General features: G+C 37.2%; 1 protein-coding gene across 1 annotated transcript in view; it reads left to right on the plus strand.

The window, feature by feature from the left end:
* Positions 1-221: 221 nt before the first annotated feature.
* cacna1fa (calcium channel, voltage-dependent, L type, alpha 1F subunit a) overlaps positions 222-19,464 on the plus strand; it is a 38,134-nt gene continuing 18,891 nt past the window's right edge. Inside the window, exons 1-34 of the mRNA XM_022670637.2 lie at positions 222-359; positions 661-806; positions 1,336-1,488; positions 1,856-2,052; positions 2,196-2,299; positions 2,666-2,808; positions 2,937-3,002; positions 3,298-3,364; positions 3,638-3,664; positions 4,249-4,409; positions 5,712-5,937; positions 6,259-6,466; positions 6,755-6,875; positions 7,305-7,377; positions 7,920-7,983; positions 8,236-8,293; positions 8,673-8,769; positions 8,867-8,996; positions 9,721-9,780; positions 9,942-10,048; positions 10,852-10,939; positions 11,778-11,885; positions 11,981-12,033; positions 13,074-13,220; positions 13,321-13,522; positions 14,401-14,559; positions 15,524-15,634; positions 16,332-16,415; positions 17,181-17,201; positions 17,329-17,463; positions 17,660-17,725; positions 17,836-17,927; positions 18,693-18,852; positions 18,945-19,072. Of these exons, the coding sequence (XP_022526358.2) occupies positions 295-359; positions 661-806; positions 1,336-1,488; positions 1,856-2,052; positions 2,196-2,299; positions 2,666-2,808; positions 2,937-3,002; positions 3,298-3,364; positions 3,638-3,664; positions 4,249-4,409; positions 5,712-5,937; positions 6,259-6,466; positions 6,755-6,875; positions 7,305-7,377; positions 7,920-7,983; positions 8,236-8,293; positions 8,673-8,769; positions 8,867-8,996; positions 9,721-9,780; positions 9,942-10,048; positions 10,852-10,939; positions 11,778-11,885; positions 11,981-12,033; positions 13,074-13,220; positions 13,321-13,522; positions 14,401-14,559; positions 15,524-15,634; positions 16,332-16,415; positions 17,181-17,201; positions 17,329-17,463; positions 17,660-17,725; positions 17,836-17,927; positions 18,693-18,852; positions 18,945-19,072 (3,827 nt within the window). The 5' untranslated portion in view covers positions 222-294. The remainder of the gene's footprint in view (positions 360-660; positions 807-1,335; positions 1,489-1,855; positions 2,053-2,195; positions 2,300-2,665; positions 2,809-2,936; positions 3,003-3,297; positions 3,365-3,637; positions 3,665-4,248; positions 4,410-5,711; positions 5,938-6,258; positions 6,467-6,754; positions 6,876-7,304; positions 7,378-7,919; positions 7,984-8,235; positions 8,294-8,672; positions 8,770-8,866; positions 8,997-9,720; positions 9,781-9,941; positions 10,049-10,851; positions 10,940-11,777; positions 11,886-11,980; positions 12,034-13,073; positions 13,221-13,320; positions 13,523-14,400; positions 14,560-15,523; positions 15,635-16,331; positions 16,416-17,180; positions 17,202-17,328; positions 17,464-17,659; positions 17,726-17,835; positions 17,928-18,692; positions 18,853-18,944; positions 19,073-19,464) is intronic.

Genomic DNA, 19,464 nt, shown 5'->3' on the forward strand with positions numbered 1-19,464 from the left:
AACAGACAAATTTTGTGTTCCAATAAGTAGTGCTAAAGACATTTTAATCAATAAAACGACAAAGGGTACTCAACATCATAAAAATGATCAGGGGTGCCCAATTTTTTATACCACTTTATCTGTTAAAGTTAAAAAATATATTAATATATAATGAGATTCTTCTCTTATTTTGGCATCTCTTTCCAATTCATCTCCCATATTCTCTGCTTCTTACTTCAGGAACAAGTGGAATACATATTTCTTGTTATTTTCACCATCGAGACCTTCACAAAGATCCTGGCCTATGGTCTGGTCATGCACCCCAGCGCCTACATTCGCAGCGGCTGGAACTTGCTGGATTTTGTCATCGTCATTGTGGGGTTTGTGCAATGCTTTTATCAACATTATGTGTTCAGCCCTAAGTTAAACAGGATGTTAGGTGATTAAAAAACAATAGCTTAAATTTTTATATGTATCACAATGCATATGTTTTAAAAAAATTGGTGTCACATTTTTTTTTTATTTCAGTTATTGTTTAATACATCAGAACAAACAGAATACACCAGCCAAACAGTAGTGCCACACTAAAGACAACATAAACAATTATAACATTTCATTTCATATTGTCTCCCTCCTCTGCTTTGTTGAACCAGTGAGTGATGGGTTTATTCTTTTTTGCAGGCTGTTCAGTGTGGTAGCAGAAATGGGGGAAGAGCATAAACCTGGTGATGCTCATCATGCAGCAGGTAAACCTGGAGGTCTGGATGTTAAAGCCCTCCGAGCCTTCAGAGTACTGCGGCCGCTCCGCCTGGTCTCTGGTGTGCCCAGTAAGTGTGATTATTATTTAATAATTATTTAAGCAATAGTGCACGAGAGGGTGTGCTATAACATTTATTACATTGACACTGCTGTGCTGTGGTAGCAGTAGATTAGCACAGTAGTGCCAATATTAAACGTAATAGCAAGAACCACGAGTGTATGATTACGATTATACCACAGTTGCATTATCACTGTTTACTGAAAGAGTTTGAGTTAAAGAGGACAAGAAAAACTTGATCTGTTTGGTTAAAAAAACTCTGCGAGTTAAATTTTTTCCATTGCTGCTCTGTTTGTAGCTGTGCTGTTTGGTTTGTTGCTGCATCGTTGCTAGGTTAACTGTATGTGGCAGAGTAATACATGGAGAGCTTCGCTTACAGTGCATTACCGGCTGATAACGGCACTCGTAGAACGCCTCTAAGCCAATCACATTGCAAGGTTGGAACTAACTGTGGTATAATATGTAATATATATGCTGACATATAGTACAATATGTTTTGCTATAGCTATTTATGGTATTGTTGTATTCTCCAATTCAAGGTCTACAGATTGTGTTGAACTCCATTATGAAGGCTATGGTACCCCTGCTCCACATTGGTCTGCTGGTCATGTTTGTCATCATCATTTACGCCATCATCGGGTTGGAGCTGTTCATTGGCAGGATGCACAAAACCTGCTTCTACGTGGGCACAGGTGATATTTGCACACAAACATATGCTCTCTTATACACCCATACACATTTCTTAGGTGCTACTTGTGAGAAATTGTTATATAAAATTGCATTTTATATTTGCCATGTTAGTGCATTTTTTGTCATTTTAAAATGTGTTCTATACACAGCCATTATACATTTAAAAAATGTATATATATACAAAAATTCTAATATATCCTTGTGTATGATATGCTTAAAGCAGCTGTAAGCCAACACTAAGCCTGTATACATGTACGCTGATTAAAACTGATATATGGCCATATGGGCCAAAATTGATATATGGGCATATGATAAAAGACAAATGGGTCTTTTTGCAGGATGTATTATTTTCTTTCCTGTGTCCCACAGAGTTGTATGTGGACGATGACCCAACGCCATGTGCGTTTGCGGGAAATGGACGCTTCTGTGTGGGAAACAACACTGATTGCAGAGGAGGCTGGGAAGGTCCTAACGGAGGCATCACCAACTTCGACAACATCTTCTTCGCCATGCTCACTGTCTTCCAGTGCATCACTATGGAGGGCTGGACTGATGTGCTATACTGGGTAAGGAACCTGCACTACAATTACAAGATACCCAAGATACCCTGCAAGATCCTGATACAGTCTGGTTTACCTATACAGTTTAATTTTTAATCTGCTGTTCACTCTATTTTTGTTTTTTGCTGTAAATGTGTCTCCCCATTTAGATGAACGACGCCATTGGTTTTGAGCTGCCCTGGATTTATTTTGTGTCCCTGGTCATCTTCGGCTCCTTCTTTGTCCTGAACCTCGTATTGGGTGTGCTGAGCGGGTGAGAGAACCTTTACTACACTTACTACACAGCTGTTTATCTGTAGGCCAATGTGATATCTGCACTTGTACAGAGACAGTGATGTCAGTAAAGCGTTACTATAATCTGACCATTTTTTTTTTTGAACATAGTGAATGATTATTTTTCTTTTGAAGGAGACAACAGTGTTTGAGGTTCATGGTTTGCCATTTTCAAGAACTGAACTCTCATTAATTAGCTATCCCAAGATAAATAGAGTTTCATATTTTAGAACACATTATGGTGTTTTACTCACCAAGGCCTCATTTAAAATGTAATTTTACTGAATTGAGACGCTTACTGTGGAAGACAATAAATATATTTATGCCTGTGTGTGTGTGTGCCCAGTGAGTTCTCTAAGGAAAGAGAGAAGGCTGTGTGTCGTGGGGAGCTGCAGAAGGCTCAGGAGAAGCAGCAGATGGAGCAGGACATGGTGGGCTACATGGATTGGCTCATTGAGGCTGAGGATATGGATGAAGATGGCAATAAACGTGAGACAACTTAATAGTTTGGATAAAATAAAGTATACACACACTTTTACTTACTGCCCTTATCCTAAATATATAGATTTTTACTACTAATTTTGTTGCAAAGTCAAGAACTGTGTTTTTGTTTGAAGGTGCTGTGGTGGCGAAGAAAAAGATGATGAAGAAATATGGCTGGTACAAACACAGTGAAGATGGAGGTATTTTAAAACTTATATATATTTATATATATGTACACACATCATGTTTTAGTGCTAAAAATGTCATGATTTATTACATGAGTTTAACTGGCGGTGGGGTAATATGGAAAAATATTGTAAAATGATATTTAAAGACATGGGTTATCAGGTTTACAGTGTAAAATGTTGTCAAATTGCCCACCACCTACATAATAATATGTATTATTTCATATAGACTTATATATTATATGTTTATTTTGGCATATCAGCATTGTCAGATACATCAATGGCCATGTTGGACACAATCTTTCCGCAGAATCGGATTCCGACTCAGAGTTTGAGGCTTTCCTGGATGATGACAATGGCTGCTGCGCCTCCATACAGTAATGTTACACAATCATTTTATTGTTTAATATTATTTTATATCATACAGTACTAAAGAAAATTGCACTGTTTATTGTAAAACGTATTTAGTAGTATGTACGTGTACATTAATTCATTCTAATTTGCCAGTTTTGAAGAGTTAGTAGAAAGTCAAAGATGTCAAAGTTGTTAAGTAATAATAACTATTTAAATGAAAGTAAACTTTCCTCATGAATTGCTGCTGTGCTGTAATAAATCTGAATGCTGACTTTTTTTTTTTTTTTTTCTTTCAGGGCAAAGCTGTTGGGTATAAGTTTCTGGTAAGGCCCACTAATCTCCCTTTTAAAAAATATTGATACATTAAAACTTAACAATATTATATTTTGTTATACTCTTTATATTCTCAGCTATTTTGATTTTAATTTTAAATAGAAAGTGGTTTTCTTTAAGGAAACACAGAATAGTTTTGCAGCTGAAGTGGATTCAACTCTCAGTTGAATCAGTTGCTGTGCAGTTGCTTTGGTATTCCAAGTTGCTTCTTGTGTGTTGCTAGATGGTTGCTATGGCTTCTAGGGGGTTGCTATGGTGTTGCGCATGATTGCTAATGGTGTTGCTAAGTAGTTGATATAGTGTTGCCATGTGGCTAAGATTTCCTAGGTGGTTCCTAGGAGATTATGGTTGCTTTGGTATTGCTGAATGGTAAGTAGGTGGTTGCTATGGTGTTGCTAGGTGGTTATTAAGTTATCCCAGTTGGTAATGAAATCTCATTGAAATGTGGTTGCCAAGGTATATTGAATTGTAACCCCTGTATCATAACACGTACTGTATCACTTCTTGTAGCAAGTTCTTTCCAAAACACAGTTCTAATCACTAATGTTTATTGTATGACATAATTATCTTTCAGTGAGCAGCTATACCATCTGAACCTGGTGATGAGGAAGAACTGCAGGGTGGCGGTGAAGTCCAGCAACTTCTACTGGCTGGTGCTGCTGCTGGTGTTCCTCAACACGACTGCGAGCGCCTCCGAGCATTACGGCCAGCCGCAGTGGCTCACTGACATACAGGGTGAGTGTTCCATTCTATACAGTGGATGTGATCTTCCTACTTACTGTTTAGGGCACTATTGAGTACGTTGGCCATTTTTCGAATGGTAAGGTAAAATTGAAACATGATTTTGAGGGCACTATAAACTCCCATAATGCATCATGATTTATAGTACACATCGCTGCATACTACATAAGCTAATTGTGTCCCAAAATGCATCACTACAAAGCAACAGATAGCCGAATACATAGAGCGGACAACAAGCCATCACATTTGCCAGATTGTTACATTGTCGTCCAGGTAAAACTGGACTGGAAAAGTCACTGGGTAAAATGTGTTTCAGTTATTAGATAGTTTTTGTGCTTTTTTTTAAAGATTTATTTCTAATTATCTCCCATTTTTATTCTCAAATTTTTACTTGGCTAATTGTCCCGTAAACGTGTTTCAAATCCACCAAAATGCAGAGAATAAAGCATATCAACAAAATTACAGGGTTTATTCCAACATGTCCCTAAATAAAATACATTATCTAAAATATCCCTAATTAAAAAAATGACATTTGAAGTCTTAACACTTGGTAGTTTTGTCCACCCCATCAAAGCACAGCGTTTCTACCATACAATTTTAGACACAAATCGACTATTGGCACAAAACTACCCAATCTGGCAAGATTACGAGCCGCTAAATGCTGTCAATTTCACACGTTTCTAAACAAGATGTTGAGGGCGTGTCCGAATTCACTCATGTTTTATCGCTTCTTTGTGAACTAATTAGTCTTCCTATATAGAAGAACACTAATTAGTGATTTTGGCCATTTTGGTCACAGCCACTATTTACTGTAAAAATACAAAAAAAAGGTTGTAAACCAGCAGCTGCGTTTATCCTCCAGACCACTGATTCTGAAACTTTTTAGATCATGTACTACCAATGACTAAACTAAAACTTCCAAGTTTCACCAACAATCCTTTTCACTGGAACACGATTCTTTGATTGAATTATTTTTTCTGGTTTATACCATATTCCTACTGAGAATCTCAGAAGAATTTAGACAGAGGAAAACAACACGAGTGCCAAGCAGTGAACTACAGTGTTTACTACCTTATTTATCTATTAATCATCATGCAAAAACTGTTGTGAACTGTTGGTTGATATATCATATCTTGTGGCTTTCCACAGGGTTTTACTCTAAAGCCAATGAAACTGATATTAATAATAATAGAGTAAGGCCTGAAGTGTAGCTTACATACAGGTGCTGTCATTGTTAAAACAAATGTAATGTTAGAAAAATTCAGTTCAGTCCTTAATATTTTAATATTTTTCTAGAACGAGCCAACAAGATCCTGCTGGCCTTGTTCACAATGGAGATGCTGATGAAGCTGTACAGCTTCGGCTTCCAGGTTTACTTCATAGCTCTGTTTAATCGCTTCGACTGCTTTGTGGTCTGTGGTGGGATTCTCGAGACCGTATTGGTGGAGATGGACGTAATTCCACCCATCGGAATCTCTGTGCTGCGCTGCGTCCGCCTGCTCCGAATCTTCAAAGTCACTCGGTGAGTCAGCTCAGTCTCTGTTTTTGTCTTTTTCTCTGTCTCTCTTTCTCTCTTCCCTACTCCAGTCTATCTTTCTTTCTTTGTCTCTCTATTTCTGTTTTTGTCACACTCGTCCTTTCTTCACTTTACTGTTTTCCCTGCTGTCTCTTTTCTATATCTGTCTCCTTCATTTTCTCCTGCGTTTTCTTAACTTTCTGTCTGAGTCAATGTCTCTCTCTTTCTCTCTTTCTGTCTTTTCATCTCTGTTTCTTACTCTATATTTCTATCACTCTACTTTTATTTTTCTCCTTCTTTAATAATCTCTCCCTCTCTCTCTCTCAGTCACTGGGCTGCTCTCTCAGATCTGGTCACTTCACTGCTGAACTCGATGAAGGCTATCTGCTCTCTGCTACTGCTGCTCTTCCTCTTCCTCATCATCTTCGCTCTGCTGGGCATGCAGCTGTTTGGAGGCAAGTTCAACTTTGACGAGACCCAGATGAAGAGAAGCACCTTCGACACCTTTCCCTCTGCCCTGCTCACCTGCTTCCAGGTAACCGCCAGGCAACCACCAGTAGCAGTGGTAGCTGTGTCAGTCCACTGTGTAGCCTGTGTTTCTTTACATTACATAATTTACTTACCTAAATCAGTACATTTACTACTATTATGTATCAATGGGTTTAAATGTTTTGGTGTCATACATCAATTTAAAAAAATATCTGTGAAAATGAACACTTTTATAAACTGAAATAATTGTTATTGCCTGCTTTCAGGGGTTATACATGTACAGTTTTTAAATAATTGCAATAATGGCAACGTTTAAGCACATCTCTTGCTGTAGATTTTAACAGGTGAAGATTGGAACTCAGTGATGTATGATGGCATCATGGCGTACGGCGGGCCTGTTTTCCCCAACATGATTGTCTGCATCTACTTTGTCATTCTCTTCGTCTGTGGCAACTGTATCCTTTCAAGTTTTTTTTTTTTTCGGAACTACTCAAAGCCATTACATAGCCATTAATTTTTGAATAAACATATATAGTCACTAAAAATATATAAATAAAATAAAATATATATATGTTAATTAGCTTGTTCAACGTAATTCTTTGACATGGTTATGTGATTATTTAAAATCTGATTCTTCAAACTTTGTCCCAGCAATTTTCTTTAGATTGGGGGTCAGGCTGAGATCTGAGAAAACCTTCACAGAATTGCTAGTAAGATTGCATAAGACTCTGGAGTGATGGTGCAGAAGAGTCATCAGAATAAAACCTGTTATTAGATATATGTACTTGATATAGATATATGTATGTATATATGTTCAGTCTTATATAATAATGATGCACAATGATACAATACTGGAAATGCCCTTGACTTGCACTGTTTCTCAGATATCCTGCTAAATGTATTCTTGGCTATCGCTGTGGATAACTTGGCAGGAAGTGGCAGCAAAAAGAAAAAAGAGTAAGTGCCTATTACATGTGTAATAATTATAATAATTTATTATTTAGTGAATAATATTAAAAAAATATTTAAAAAATAATTTGTCTGATTTAATTTGATAATAACACTGACATGCCAGAAGTCATGAAGCAGGAACATCATGTGCCACATCCTATAGAAGCTAAAAAATGCTGATATGTGTTTGAGGTATCCTGCATTGAATGTGGTTGTGATTTCTGGCAGGGCTGTTTGTCTGTTCGTTCGCATTGAGTTTCTAGCCAAATGCCTTTGATCAGAATCATTACCACCCACTGTTCTGTCCACTCTGGGAGGTAATGCCTTCTATGAAATATTCTCAGTAGTCATGTGACTCTGTGAATCAAGGATTGTTAAATGCCCACACAATTTGAAAACTAAACGCCCCATCCATATGGCATCCACTATTAGGCCAGTGGCCTGTGTTATAAACTGCTATCCCTTGACTTTTAGCATGTCAATGTTAATGTTAATGTTGTGTGATACTAAGACAGTGTTAAAATGAATAAACTTGACCTGTTTTAAAGAGAGGTGAAAACAGAAGATGAGGAGTGGGAGGATGAAGAAGACAGGGAGGAAGATGAAGCTGGAGTAAGATTGTTTATTGTTTTGTTCTGATCTTCTAATATTTTGTGCTCAGGTTGCTTTCTACTACCTATGTGGAGCCATTTCAGATTCTGCAATTTGTACATTGGACATATGTATAGTGGCTCCATATAGTTCACTTTATAGGGAATAGAGAGCCATTTGAGATGCAGCCTCTGTCTCTGTCTCTCTTTCACTGCTATCAGCTATAGTTGGGTCTTGTCTTTATTATTTTTCTCTTTTTTCTCTTCTGTTCAGAATGAGGCAGATGACTGGGAGGAAAATGAGGAGCTGAGAGCGATTGAGGGTCTTGAGGGTAAACTGAGCTAGGATGTAGTTGTAGATGTAGATTATAGTCAGTATGAAGATCAAAAAAGCTGAATCTTTTGCATTGGATGGTGGTTTTAAAGGAATATTTATCGTTATGGTACAATACTGTGTAGGTTTCTTCCAAACCTCAGAAACACACATTGTATGTAAATTGCATGTGCTAAATTGCCACTTGTTGTGTACAGCTATATGTAGTACCCTGTGATTGACTGTAGCATGTCCTGGTGTTCTTGCCTTCACCCAGTGATTGCAGATGGTGCTCCTGACCCACTTCATCCCTGACCAGGAAGAAGTGGATAAGAAGGTGGATTGGATTGACTGGTGGAAAGCTAACTTTGTGTCGTATTTTTCTTGGCACTCCACAGGAAGTGTTCCAATGAAAGTAGAAAGTTTTCAACCTAAGGAGAAAATCATCCCAATTCCTGATGGCAGCTCCTTCTTCATCCTTGGCAAGAAAAACTGGTGAGCCAATTTGAACTATCATTTATTTGCTAAAACAACTGATTGTAATTGCAGTAACCTTAAAAATGACTGTTGCCACTGTATCTTATGTATCCAGCCTTCGAGTGGCCTGCCACAACCTCATCTACCATCCTTACTTCACCAACTTCATCCTCATCTTCATCATCCTCAGTAGTTTCTCTCTGGCTGCAGAAGATCCCATCAAAACTCATTCTGTCCGGAACGTTGTAAGTCAGCGAGAGCTTATACAGGAACAGGCTCTGTAATTATGAGACATGTCAAGCATCAGTGATGTGTTACAGGTTGATGGAAGCCTTCAGAACTAAAGAGTATTTAGATCAAACTTTTGATGAAAAGAGAAATCCTAAATAGATTTTAAAAAGCCAATAAAAACTCTCTTTGAGTAAGAGGAAGAAAGCATTGCCTTAATTTGAGAGATGACTGCCGGTACATTTCCAGTATATACGTCAGGGGACCACTTGTGAAAGGCCACCTGTGAGGTGTTATGTTGTAAGAGAATTTGAGAGAGGTCTGATAGTGGGTACCAGATGAATGGGACATTCCATTGTTCCTTAAGCCAAACTGTCTCATGTGTACAGTGAGTATGTCATACAAAGCATTGTGGCTAAAAAAATATCCATTTGAAGAGAAAAGTGGCAGAAATCACATTGTGGCCGTGCAATGAAATATGTCTATTTTTTATTTTTAGTTTATTACTAAACTTGAACAGACAAACAGAAAAATGTATTGATGACCAGACCAATAGAAGTAATTCAAAATGACCAGAAATACACTTTTTGTACATTTCTCTTTCACTTTCATTGAAACTTTCACAATCTGTATTCCTTGCATTTATTTATTTTTATAGAAACCTTTATTTAATATACTGTCAGACCAGAATATGGCATGTCAAATCAAACCTATTTTCCGTATCTTTCCATTCGTGTCTAGATGCTGGGCTATGCTGATTACGTATTCACCACTGTATTCACCATTGAGATCGTACTAAAGGTAAATGTTCTGACCAGATGCGCAGTCAGTGTTTTGTTGTGTATTTTTTATATCTTATTGTTCAGGCTTTAAATGTGGAACTCAATGTTCCTGAAAATAACAGATTGTTGAATAATATTAGAATATTTATATTAGCGTTTTCTCTTTTTGTGTGACTGTAGATGACAGTATATGGAGCGTTTCTTCATCCTGGCTCTTTCTGCAGAAATGCCTTCAATTTACTAGATCTTTTGGTTGTCAGTGTGTCTCTGATATCTTTCTTTCTGCAGTAAGTGTAACATATTCATTCTTTTTGAACAACATTTCAGCACCAGTAAAATCCATTTTGCGGCAGCTGTTGTGCAAAAACCTCCCAATTTCAAAATTGCATCATTAGCAGGATATGAACAATTGTCGTATTTTTAATAGGAAGTCAGTGTAAAATATTTTTTTCCTAAGTATTTATATCATACCATTCATCATGACTGTTTTTGAAACAATATAAAGAGCTACTGTTTCATTTAAGATATGTCAAAAAGTAACAAAATGGCAATAATGGAAATACAGGGGTTTTGTGCAACAGTAACACTATACATACACATACAGTGTTATAAGGTCTATGCATCCATCTATCCAATTCACCCATTGGCTTTCAGTTCATTAATCCACCTGTTTATGCATTTACTGTATCTATCATTTAACCCCTCCCTCGTCTGTACCTTCACACATTTATTTATCCATCCATTCGTTCACTCATAAATCTAATGATGGATGTACCCACCTTCCACTTTATGTATGTATAAATGTTAAGTATGTATTTAGTCCTAAACCCAATTGAGCACCTCTGGGGCATACTCACACTGAAGGTGAGATAGTATTTACAGTACTTATTCATCACTTCACTTAACCATACATCTATTCATGCATCCATCCATCTGTTCAATCATAGATCCTTCTATCCATTCATCCATCAAACCTTTCATTCATCCACACACCTGTCCATTGGGTCAATAATGCATCCACCCAATAATCCATTAGTTTTTGCATCAGTTCACTCCTGTACTCTTTACTCTGTTTGTTACTTTCTTACAGTTCGAGTGCTATCTCTGTGGTGAAGATTCTAAGAGTGCTTCGAGTGCTCAGGCCCCTGAGAGCCATCAACCGAGCAAAAGGATTAAAGGTAAAATCACAACTTACTGAGCCCAGATTCATTGTTTTTAACCTTCACATGATTAATCTCTAAGCTACTTTAGTTTTGCACTGGAGCTACAAGGCTAATGTAGCTAACAATGGATGTTAGTGTGTAACCCACCAATTAGCATTGTGAATGATTGCCTGTTGGTCGGAGCAAAGGCTTAAGACAAGTGTATAACACCTATATTACACACACTTTCTCCCCATTTTTATTTCTGACACACTATAGCATACTGTTTTGTAATTAAAACAGTATTAGTAACTCAAAGTGTCTTGAAATCATTTTTTGTGGCTAAGCGCAATCCTGTTTATGTAGCTTGCCATCAGCTACCGGAGCCCCAAGAGAAAACAATTGGCCTTGCTCTTTCTGAGTGGGTAGATGGCACTCTCTCCCCTCATCATGACATCTGTGAGCTGATGTATCTGGACCGAGTCGCTGCGTTTTCCTCCAACGCACTGAGATGCTACTCAGCAATGCTACATCAGCAGCAGTTCAAAAAGAGGCGGTAGCTGACTTCACATGTATTAGAGGAGACATGTGCTAGTCTTCACCCTTCTGGTGTTGGCGCATCACTAGTGATAGGGGGAGTCCTAATAAGTGGGTTAGCTAGTTGGTCTTGTAAATTAGGGAGAAAATAGGATAAAAATCAATTGTTAATCCATGCTTAAATCCAGTTTTATTTTTAGCTAAATTAGCACCTGTCGTATACTTTTCCATTTGGAGGGAAATTGTGTATACTTAATGCCAAACTATTTGGCTTCTGAAGTCTTCAACCACACTGCTCTTAAGTTTAAGTTGTGATTTTTCATGTTTCTGCTCTCAGAGTGTGATCCAGTGTGTGTTTGTGGCTATCCGCACCATCGGCAACATCCTCATCGTCACTACTCTCCTGCAGTTCATGTTTGCCTGTATTGGGGTTCAGCTTTTTAAGGTAATATTAATCTCACTCTCTCTGAGTTACATTCACAAAGCACAGTGTGCAGCACACTAGAGCAGACCTGATATTGATGCTGTTTGCTGTTTCAGGGCCGTTTCTATCGGTGCACAGATGAGGCAAAACACACACCAGAAGAGTGCAAGTATGTGTGTTCATACTGGTTATTTTATCAACATTTTCAAGTCTTAAGAAACTGTATGCTTATTTTTCAGTACTTCCTATCAGTAATGTATATATATACAGTACCGGTCAAAATGTGGACACAGTTGAAATTTAGTGTTTTTCATTATTTTGATATGTTCTGAATTGTAGATTAATTATGAGTTCCCCAAACTATGAAGAAAAAAGTATGGAATTATTTAGTAAACAAAAATGTTTTATATTTAGATTCTTTAAAGTAGGCACTTCTTGCTTAGATGATAGCTTTGAACATCTTGGCTGGATTTTCTCAGTCAGTTTTATGAGGCAGAGTCACCTGGAATGACTTTCATTTCATTTTCATCAGTTAATTACTTTAATTACTAGCAATGATCTAATCCGGGGTATGGCAAGATCTACCCAACTAAGTAAAGAAAAAAAATCTTCAGTCAGTCCAAAAAATTTCAAGAATTTTGAAATTATCCTCAAGTGCAGTTGAAAAGACCATCAAAAACATTATGATGAAACTGGTTCTCATCCGGCCACCCCAGAAAAGGAATAGCAAAAGTTACCTCTCTTGCACCAGCCTAAGAAAACACAAGTTAAGTAACAGCACCCAAGATAAGAGATATTACATGATTCCTTATGTGTTACTTCATAGTCTGGATGTATTAATTTACAGTGTAGAAAAAAAAATTAAAACGTTGAATAAGAAGCTGTTTGCATACTTTTAACTGGTAGTGTATATATGTTATGCAATGTTATTTATGTCATAACACTGCTGGATGGTTTGGCCAAAATATAAGTGGGTTGAATATTTTTGCAAATTTAGCAATTATAAATAACAACTACGGTACTCACTTTGATGGAGACCCCAAAACAATGATTTAATGTTGTAGAAATATGTGAAATAAGTAAAAGTGATTTAACATATTCAACTCAGTATCACAATCATGGTATATAAATAATTTGGTCTTATTTGTTGAATGTTCTTTGAATTCTTTAATATCCTATGTCCTAACTGAGTTTATGTGTGTTGTGCAGGGGAACGTTTGTGGTGTATAAGGACGGTGATATGAATCACCCCATGGTGAAGGAGAGGTTTTGGATAAACAGTGATTTTAATTTTGATAATGTGCTGATGGGCATGCTGGCACTCTTCACCGTCTCCACGTTTGAAGGCTGGCCACAGTGAGTTCATTATGAGCCTGTTAGCGCTGATATGATATTGTATTATGATTGAATGAAATCCGTGAAAAGTTAAACTATCTATTACCTGTCTCACCTGCAGGCTTCTGTATAAAGCTATTGATGCCAATGCCATAAACAGAGGCCCCATCTACAACTACCGTGTGGAGATCTCCATCTTTTTCATTATCTACATCATCATTATCGCCTTCTTCATGATGAACATCTTCGTGGGTTTCGTCATCATCACTTTCCGTGAACAGGGAGAGGCCGAATTCAAAAACTGCGAGCTGAACAAAAATCAAGTCAGTAAGAATTACTTTACATTGAGGCTTAAAATGATTTTTAAAATGTTGGATTATAATTTATATATATTTATATATATTTTTTGCACATTGTAAATGAATACTGAAGTCATCCAGACTATGATGGAACACAAAAAATGCAGTAATTCAAAAGTGTTAAACAAACCAAAAATACTCTGTAAAGCATTTAGGTGACTCTTATCTGGGGTGCTGGTAACTTGCGGTTTCTGAGTCTGGTAACTCTGATGAACTTATCCTGTGTAACGAAGGTAACTCTTGGTATTTCTGTCATGGGGTGGTCCTGATGAGAGCCAGTTTCATCATGAAGTTTTTGATGTTCTTTGCAATTGCACTTGAGGATACTTATAAAGTTGATTGATTTTTTTTTTCAGATTGACTGACCTTCTTTTATTAAATAATTATTTTATTTACTTTTAGTTAAGTAGTTCTTACCATAAAATAGATTAGAATATTACTTAAATTGGGCTATTTTTACTGGATACCATCTGAACTGATGCTTTCAAACACATTAAGAGGCAAGAAATTCAAACAGTTAACTCTTAAAAAGTTTAGCACAGCTGTTAACTGAAAGCCATTACAAGCTACTCTACCTCATAAAGCTGAATAAGAAAATCACGCCAAGATGTGCAAAGCTTTCATCTAAGCAAGAGATGCATAGATTGAGGAATATAAAATATAAACATATTCTGGTATATATGGTTTTCCTTTTGTTGTTCTTCATAGTTTCGATGACTTGTACTTGAACTTACAAAAAAACACTAATTTTAAGGTGTGTCCAAACTTTTGACTAGTGCTGTTGCATCTGTGCTTGAAGTGTTGTTCTGTTTTCTCTTTCTTTTTGTGTATGTTCTCTACAGAGGCAGTGTGTGTATTATGCTCTGAAAGCTCAACCTATAAAGATCTACATTCCCAAAATCCCGTCACAGTTAAAGTTCTGGAGGATCATCAACTCCTCTCAGTTTGAGTACATCATGTTCGTTCTCATTCTGCTCAACACACTCACGCTGGCTGTACAGGTGTGTAGCACATAAACATATATTTACATGCACATATATAGAATTGAGAAACATGCTCAATCATTGTTTACTTGGAAATCAGGGGTATTAAAGTGTGTTTTATTGCATTTAGCTATAAGAGCGTTAGTAAGGTCAGGATGTTGGATGATCACTATGCTATCTCAACCCCAGCCTATTGAAAAAGTGTTAAAGGGAGCATCTTCGTCCCTCTCACCCACACCTGACATTAGGCATGGTGCCAATAAATTCATGGTGATCTGCTTTAGAGAGTTCTATTCTATTCTATTGACAAAACTTCTCTACAAGGGCCAGACAAGCTGTGTGTTGCATCTTAAAGAGCCGCTAAACCATAATTTTTTTTTTCTCTATTAATAGCTGAAATGTGTTCCTTTGATGTAATGAAACTTGAAGTTATTAAACTTTTTATAAACATTTCCTAACCTTTAAAAAATGCTTTTATTGTGATAATTTACGCCTCTGCAGCTCCCTCTCAGGATCAACTGTGCTATAGGCATGAATGATATGTCTGTGTACTTTGCTACTCAGGCACATCACAATAGGTAGTGTCACTGCTATCAGAATCACACCGCTGCTGCTGCAGCTCAGCCAATCAGCTCTCCCTCCTGCCCCAACTCTAAACCCATACATCACCCAGTGCTGCTCCCAAACTACACCTCTCCCATTTTTTAGCCTTTTTTTCATATTTAAGCTGAGGGTGGAATCAGCACAAATCAGGGGGTTTAGTGCCTCTTTAACATAACTGAACAGATTCATTATCTTGGCATCAAACATTTTGATATACATAGTGTAGCACCATGTAAACATTTTGAACACGGGTGCACTGTATACACACAAGATGAAAATATTTAACAGTATCTGACATTTTACATGGAAAATGATTACATAAATTGAAAGGCATTAAATGATTAGTTTTTTTTGTAAATACATTTCTTTGCTCCAACAGCACTACGAGCAATCCAAGCTGTTTAACTCCGTGATGGACATCTTAAACATGATCTTCACCACACTTTTCACCATCGAGATGGTCATCAAGCTGCTTGCCCTAAGGCCATATGTAAGACAAACTTCATTTGTTGTTTAATTTTGACTTTATTGTGACCCAGACTTTTGCTTGGTGTGCATTTTTAAATTCTCCTAGCTATTTGGGATTAGTAGGACCTAACAAGTTAAAAAAACTAGACTTTGCCTTTGTACAGGAAGTTGTTTTTGCAAAAAAACAATATCCTCACTTGGGGACAGTAGTTTATTTTAACATTTAAAAATTAGCCTTGCCATTTGGGATATATATTTTTACAGTAAGTAAATAATCTAGTTTTAAACGTAAACTTCAATAAGAATTTTTACCTGTTCTATGTTTCTGTCTGGACTGGCTGTAGAAAATTCTGACTGGGATTCCATCTATCTTGTTTTCAATTAATTGAGTGTAATTATGTCATGTGACCACTAGATGGTACGAGCAGTGTCTCCATATGAGGCCAAAGGGTCAACATTTAAAAAAAATCAAGTATCACGTTGCAGAGAAGCAAAAATGTTATGCCCACAAATGAGGATGCAGAGTCTCAAGAAGTTAAATGTCTGTTTAATTTTGCTTTCTTTCTTGGTAGATATGATCAATATAGTATGCATCCGGTAGGGGCTAACATTAGTGTCATGTGTCAAGATCATGTGGGCAGTATAAAACACAGCATTTTAATAAAAAAAAAATTACAATAATAATTGTTTTCATTGTCCCTTTCTCCCTTATGGTGTAGCACTATTTCATAGATGCCTGGAATTCCTTTGATGCTTTGATAGTGGTGGGGAGTTTGGTGGACATCATGATTGCAGAGTTTAGTGTGAGTATATACATATTTATATATCTACACTTTACAAAACCTTTTGAATAGGTATAAAAAATGTAGTCAGGAAGCATAAGAAGTTAAACCATCTCCAAAGCTCTTCTCTGCTCTGGCAGTGTAGTATTATTTATCGTTACCTTCCAAAACTTGGTTTAATAAATCTTAATGCTTAATGATGTTTTATCAGTTGAGCAAGTGATGGAAGTCAATACATTCACTGAACTATCTAAATCCTTCTCAAATGTCTTCAAATTCACTGAGGTCAAGCCTCCAAGTGGTGCAGCAGACTAAGGCACTATGATCACTATGATGAGGAGATCGCTGGTTCAGATTTCGGTCATGCTGCTTACCATCAGCAGCCGGAGTCTGAGAGAGCACTATTGGCCATTCTTTCTCTGCGTGGGTAGATGGTGCTCTTTTCCCACATCACTCCTGAAGGTGATGTAAGTCAGCTGCTGATGTATGGCTACTCTGTAATGTTCCATCAGCAGCAGTTTGAAAGGGCATGTGCTAGTCTTCACCCTCCTGGTGTTGGTACATTGCCAGTGATAAGGGGAGTGCAGCTGAGTGGGTGGGGTAATCGGCGCAGCTTAATTGGGGAGAAAAAGCAGGATACATTTAAAAACAAAAATTTGCTGAGGTCAAAGCATGAGCCTTTTTAAGGTCAACAATAGTTTTACTTTATTGAAAATCAGAGATGCCTCCTTCTTATCTATTTTCACTCTCTTCCATGTTTCTGGAACCTTCTGTCCTTTTGTTCAGGGTGGAGGAGGTCATGGAGAGGTAAGTGCTTGCCAGGTTGCAATTTTCCTTGTTGTGTCAAAACTTGATAGATGGTCTCTATAACTTAAATGATATAAGTTAATTGAAACATTCATGTGAAACGATATAAAATGTCTCATTTTCACAGGGTAAGGGTGACGGAGAAAGCTCCAAAGTGTCCATCACTTTCTTCCGTCTCTTCCGAGTCATGCGATTGGTGAAGCTGCTCAGCAAAGGGGAGGGCATCCGCACTCTTCTCTGGACCTTTGTTAAATCCTTACAGGTAAATTGGACAAATGCATACACAATTTATAACGCTCTTTAACAGTCCAAATCGTTACAGTTGAACATGTTTGATGCAACTAATGGAATATGAATCTGTAAACTGATTTCTCTTGGCTTATAGTCTTGAATTATTGTATATTAGTACAATATATTTTATTCATCTAATTAATAATTTGCACTTCTTATTCCCCCAGGCCTTACCTTACGTCGGCCTTCTCATCGCAATGATCTTCTTCATTTATGGTGTGATCGGGATGCAGGTTAGTTCATCTTTAACACCTGTTATCTTTAACATCTTCTCTTTGTCTATTTTCCAACCTTGATCCATTAATATGTATTTAACACTCGTTTCTCTCTGTGTAAATGATAGACATTTGGGAAGATTGCTATTGATGACAGCACAGAGCTTAACAGAAACAACAACTTCCAGACCTTCTTCATGGCAGTGCTGCTGCTCTTCAGGTGAGAACGAGCTTTTAGCTCAGATTACCTCATAGACTGCTGGCTTTTTGGGTTTGTAATTCAGCGTCAGGGTTGCCAGGTCAAGCAAAAAAATATCCAGCCCAAAGTCAGTCTAAAACCCATCATTCATAAGCTTAAACTAGCCCAAAATATATGTCTGTCACATGTTTGAAACAAATGGCAAAACAACTATGAGCGTACAGCTTAGTATTTTGTTTTTAAGGGATTTATTATTTAAAAGTCTCTCTCTCTCTCTCTCTTCCTCCCTCTCTTGGTTGCTCAATCTCTAATGCTTTTCTATTTTTTGGTGACCGTGGTAATTTTTAAACATAGCCAAAAAAAAACACACAGATTTTCGAAGAAGTCCAGTTTGACGGGAAAACCGCAAACCTGGCAACTCTGTTCAGCGTTGAGCTGCTAGAGAGCAATTAGACTTAAATTTTAAGCTTAAATTAAATAACAATACTTCAATACTCCAGTTTTCTTGTTATCTGCCTCAATGAATATACAAACTAAACAATAACAGCTGAATAGTTGTTTTTTCAATAAGAACTATACAAAGATGGTTTGCTTCCAGTATTGCAGTTTTAAATAATAACATTATTACACATTTCCTTTATACAGGTACTGCATATAGTCTGTCAAAGTTATCAATGAATAATAAGTTCAATTCTAAAACTGTATGAATTTGATTTTAAGCACAGTTTTAAATGCTTTTGTACTAAACTGACTAGCTGACACAGTGACTCTCTTTCTTTGCTGAAGATGTGCAACAGGAGAGCAGTGGCAGGAGATCATGCTGGCAGCGCTGCCGGGCCGTCGCTGTGACCCTGAGTCAGACTATGAGCCGGGAGAGGAGTACAGCTGTGGCAGTAATCTGGCGTACCTCTACTTCATCAGCTTCTTCGCTCTCTGCGCCTTTCTGGTAAGAGAAAGAATTACGGTATAAGATTTATTTATACTCCTATACTGTATATTGACTATGGTGAACTCAACAGCATGTCTTTACCTTCTCAGATCATTAACTTGTTCATTGCCGTTATCATGGACAACTTTGAGTATCTGACCAGAGACTGGACTGTACTGGGCACTCACCATCTGGATGAGTTTAAGAGAGTGTGGTCAGACTATGACCCAGAAGCCACGTAAGGAAACATTTTTGATTGTCCATAAACATAACCAATTATATATTAGGGGTGTCACGATTTCGATATTTTATCGAAAGCGATCAAAATTGTGTCATGGTCTCGAGCCTCGAAGTCAAAAAGATGATCAATGATCCCTCCCTCTAAGTCATGCAAGCACTCGCGCTACAGAAATGACGCAGCCCTTTCTCCAGAGAAAAGAAAAACTCAAAAATATAAAAATAACAGTTGTTTCGTCTAGCCTCAAATATGTTAAGTTTTGGTACCTTAAGGAGCATCTTTCTCTCAGATAAAGTTAATAATATATCTTTGTTAAAGAAAAAAAATGACATTCTCATGTTTAACTGTTATAGAGTTCAGTTTGTTAAGGCTCTAATTGTTCCATTACATTT

This window comes from Astyanax mexicanus, chromosome 12 (genome assembly GCF_023375975.1).
Source record: "Astyanax mexicanus isolate ESR-SI-001 chromosome 12, AstMex3_surface, whole genome shotgun sequence".
NCBI lineage: Eukaryota > Metazoa > Chordata > Actinopteri > Characiformes > Acestrorhamphidae > Astyanax > Astyanax mexicanus.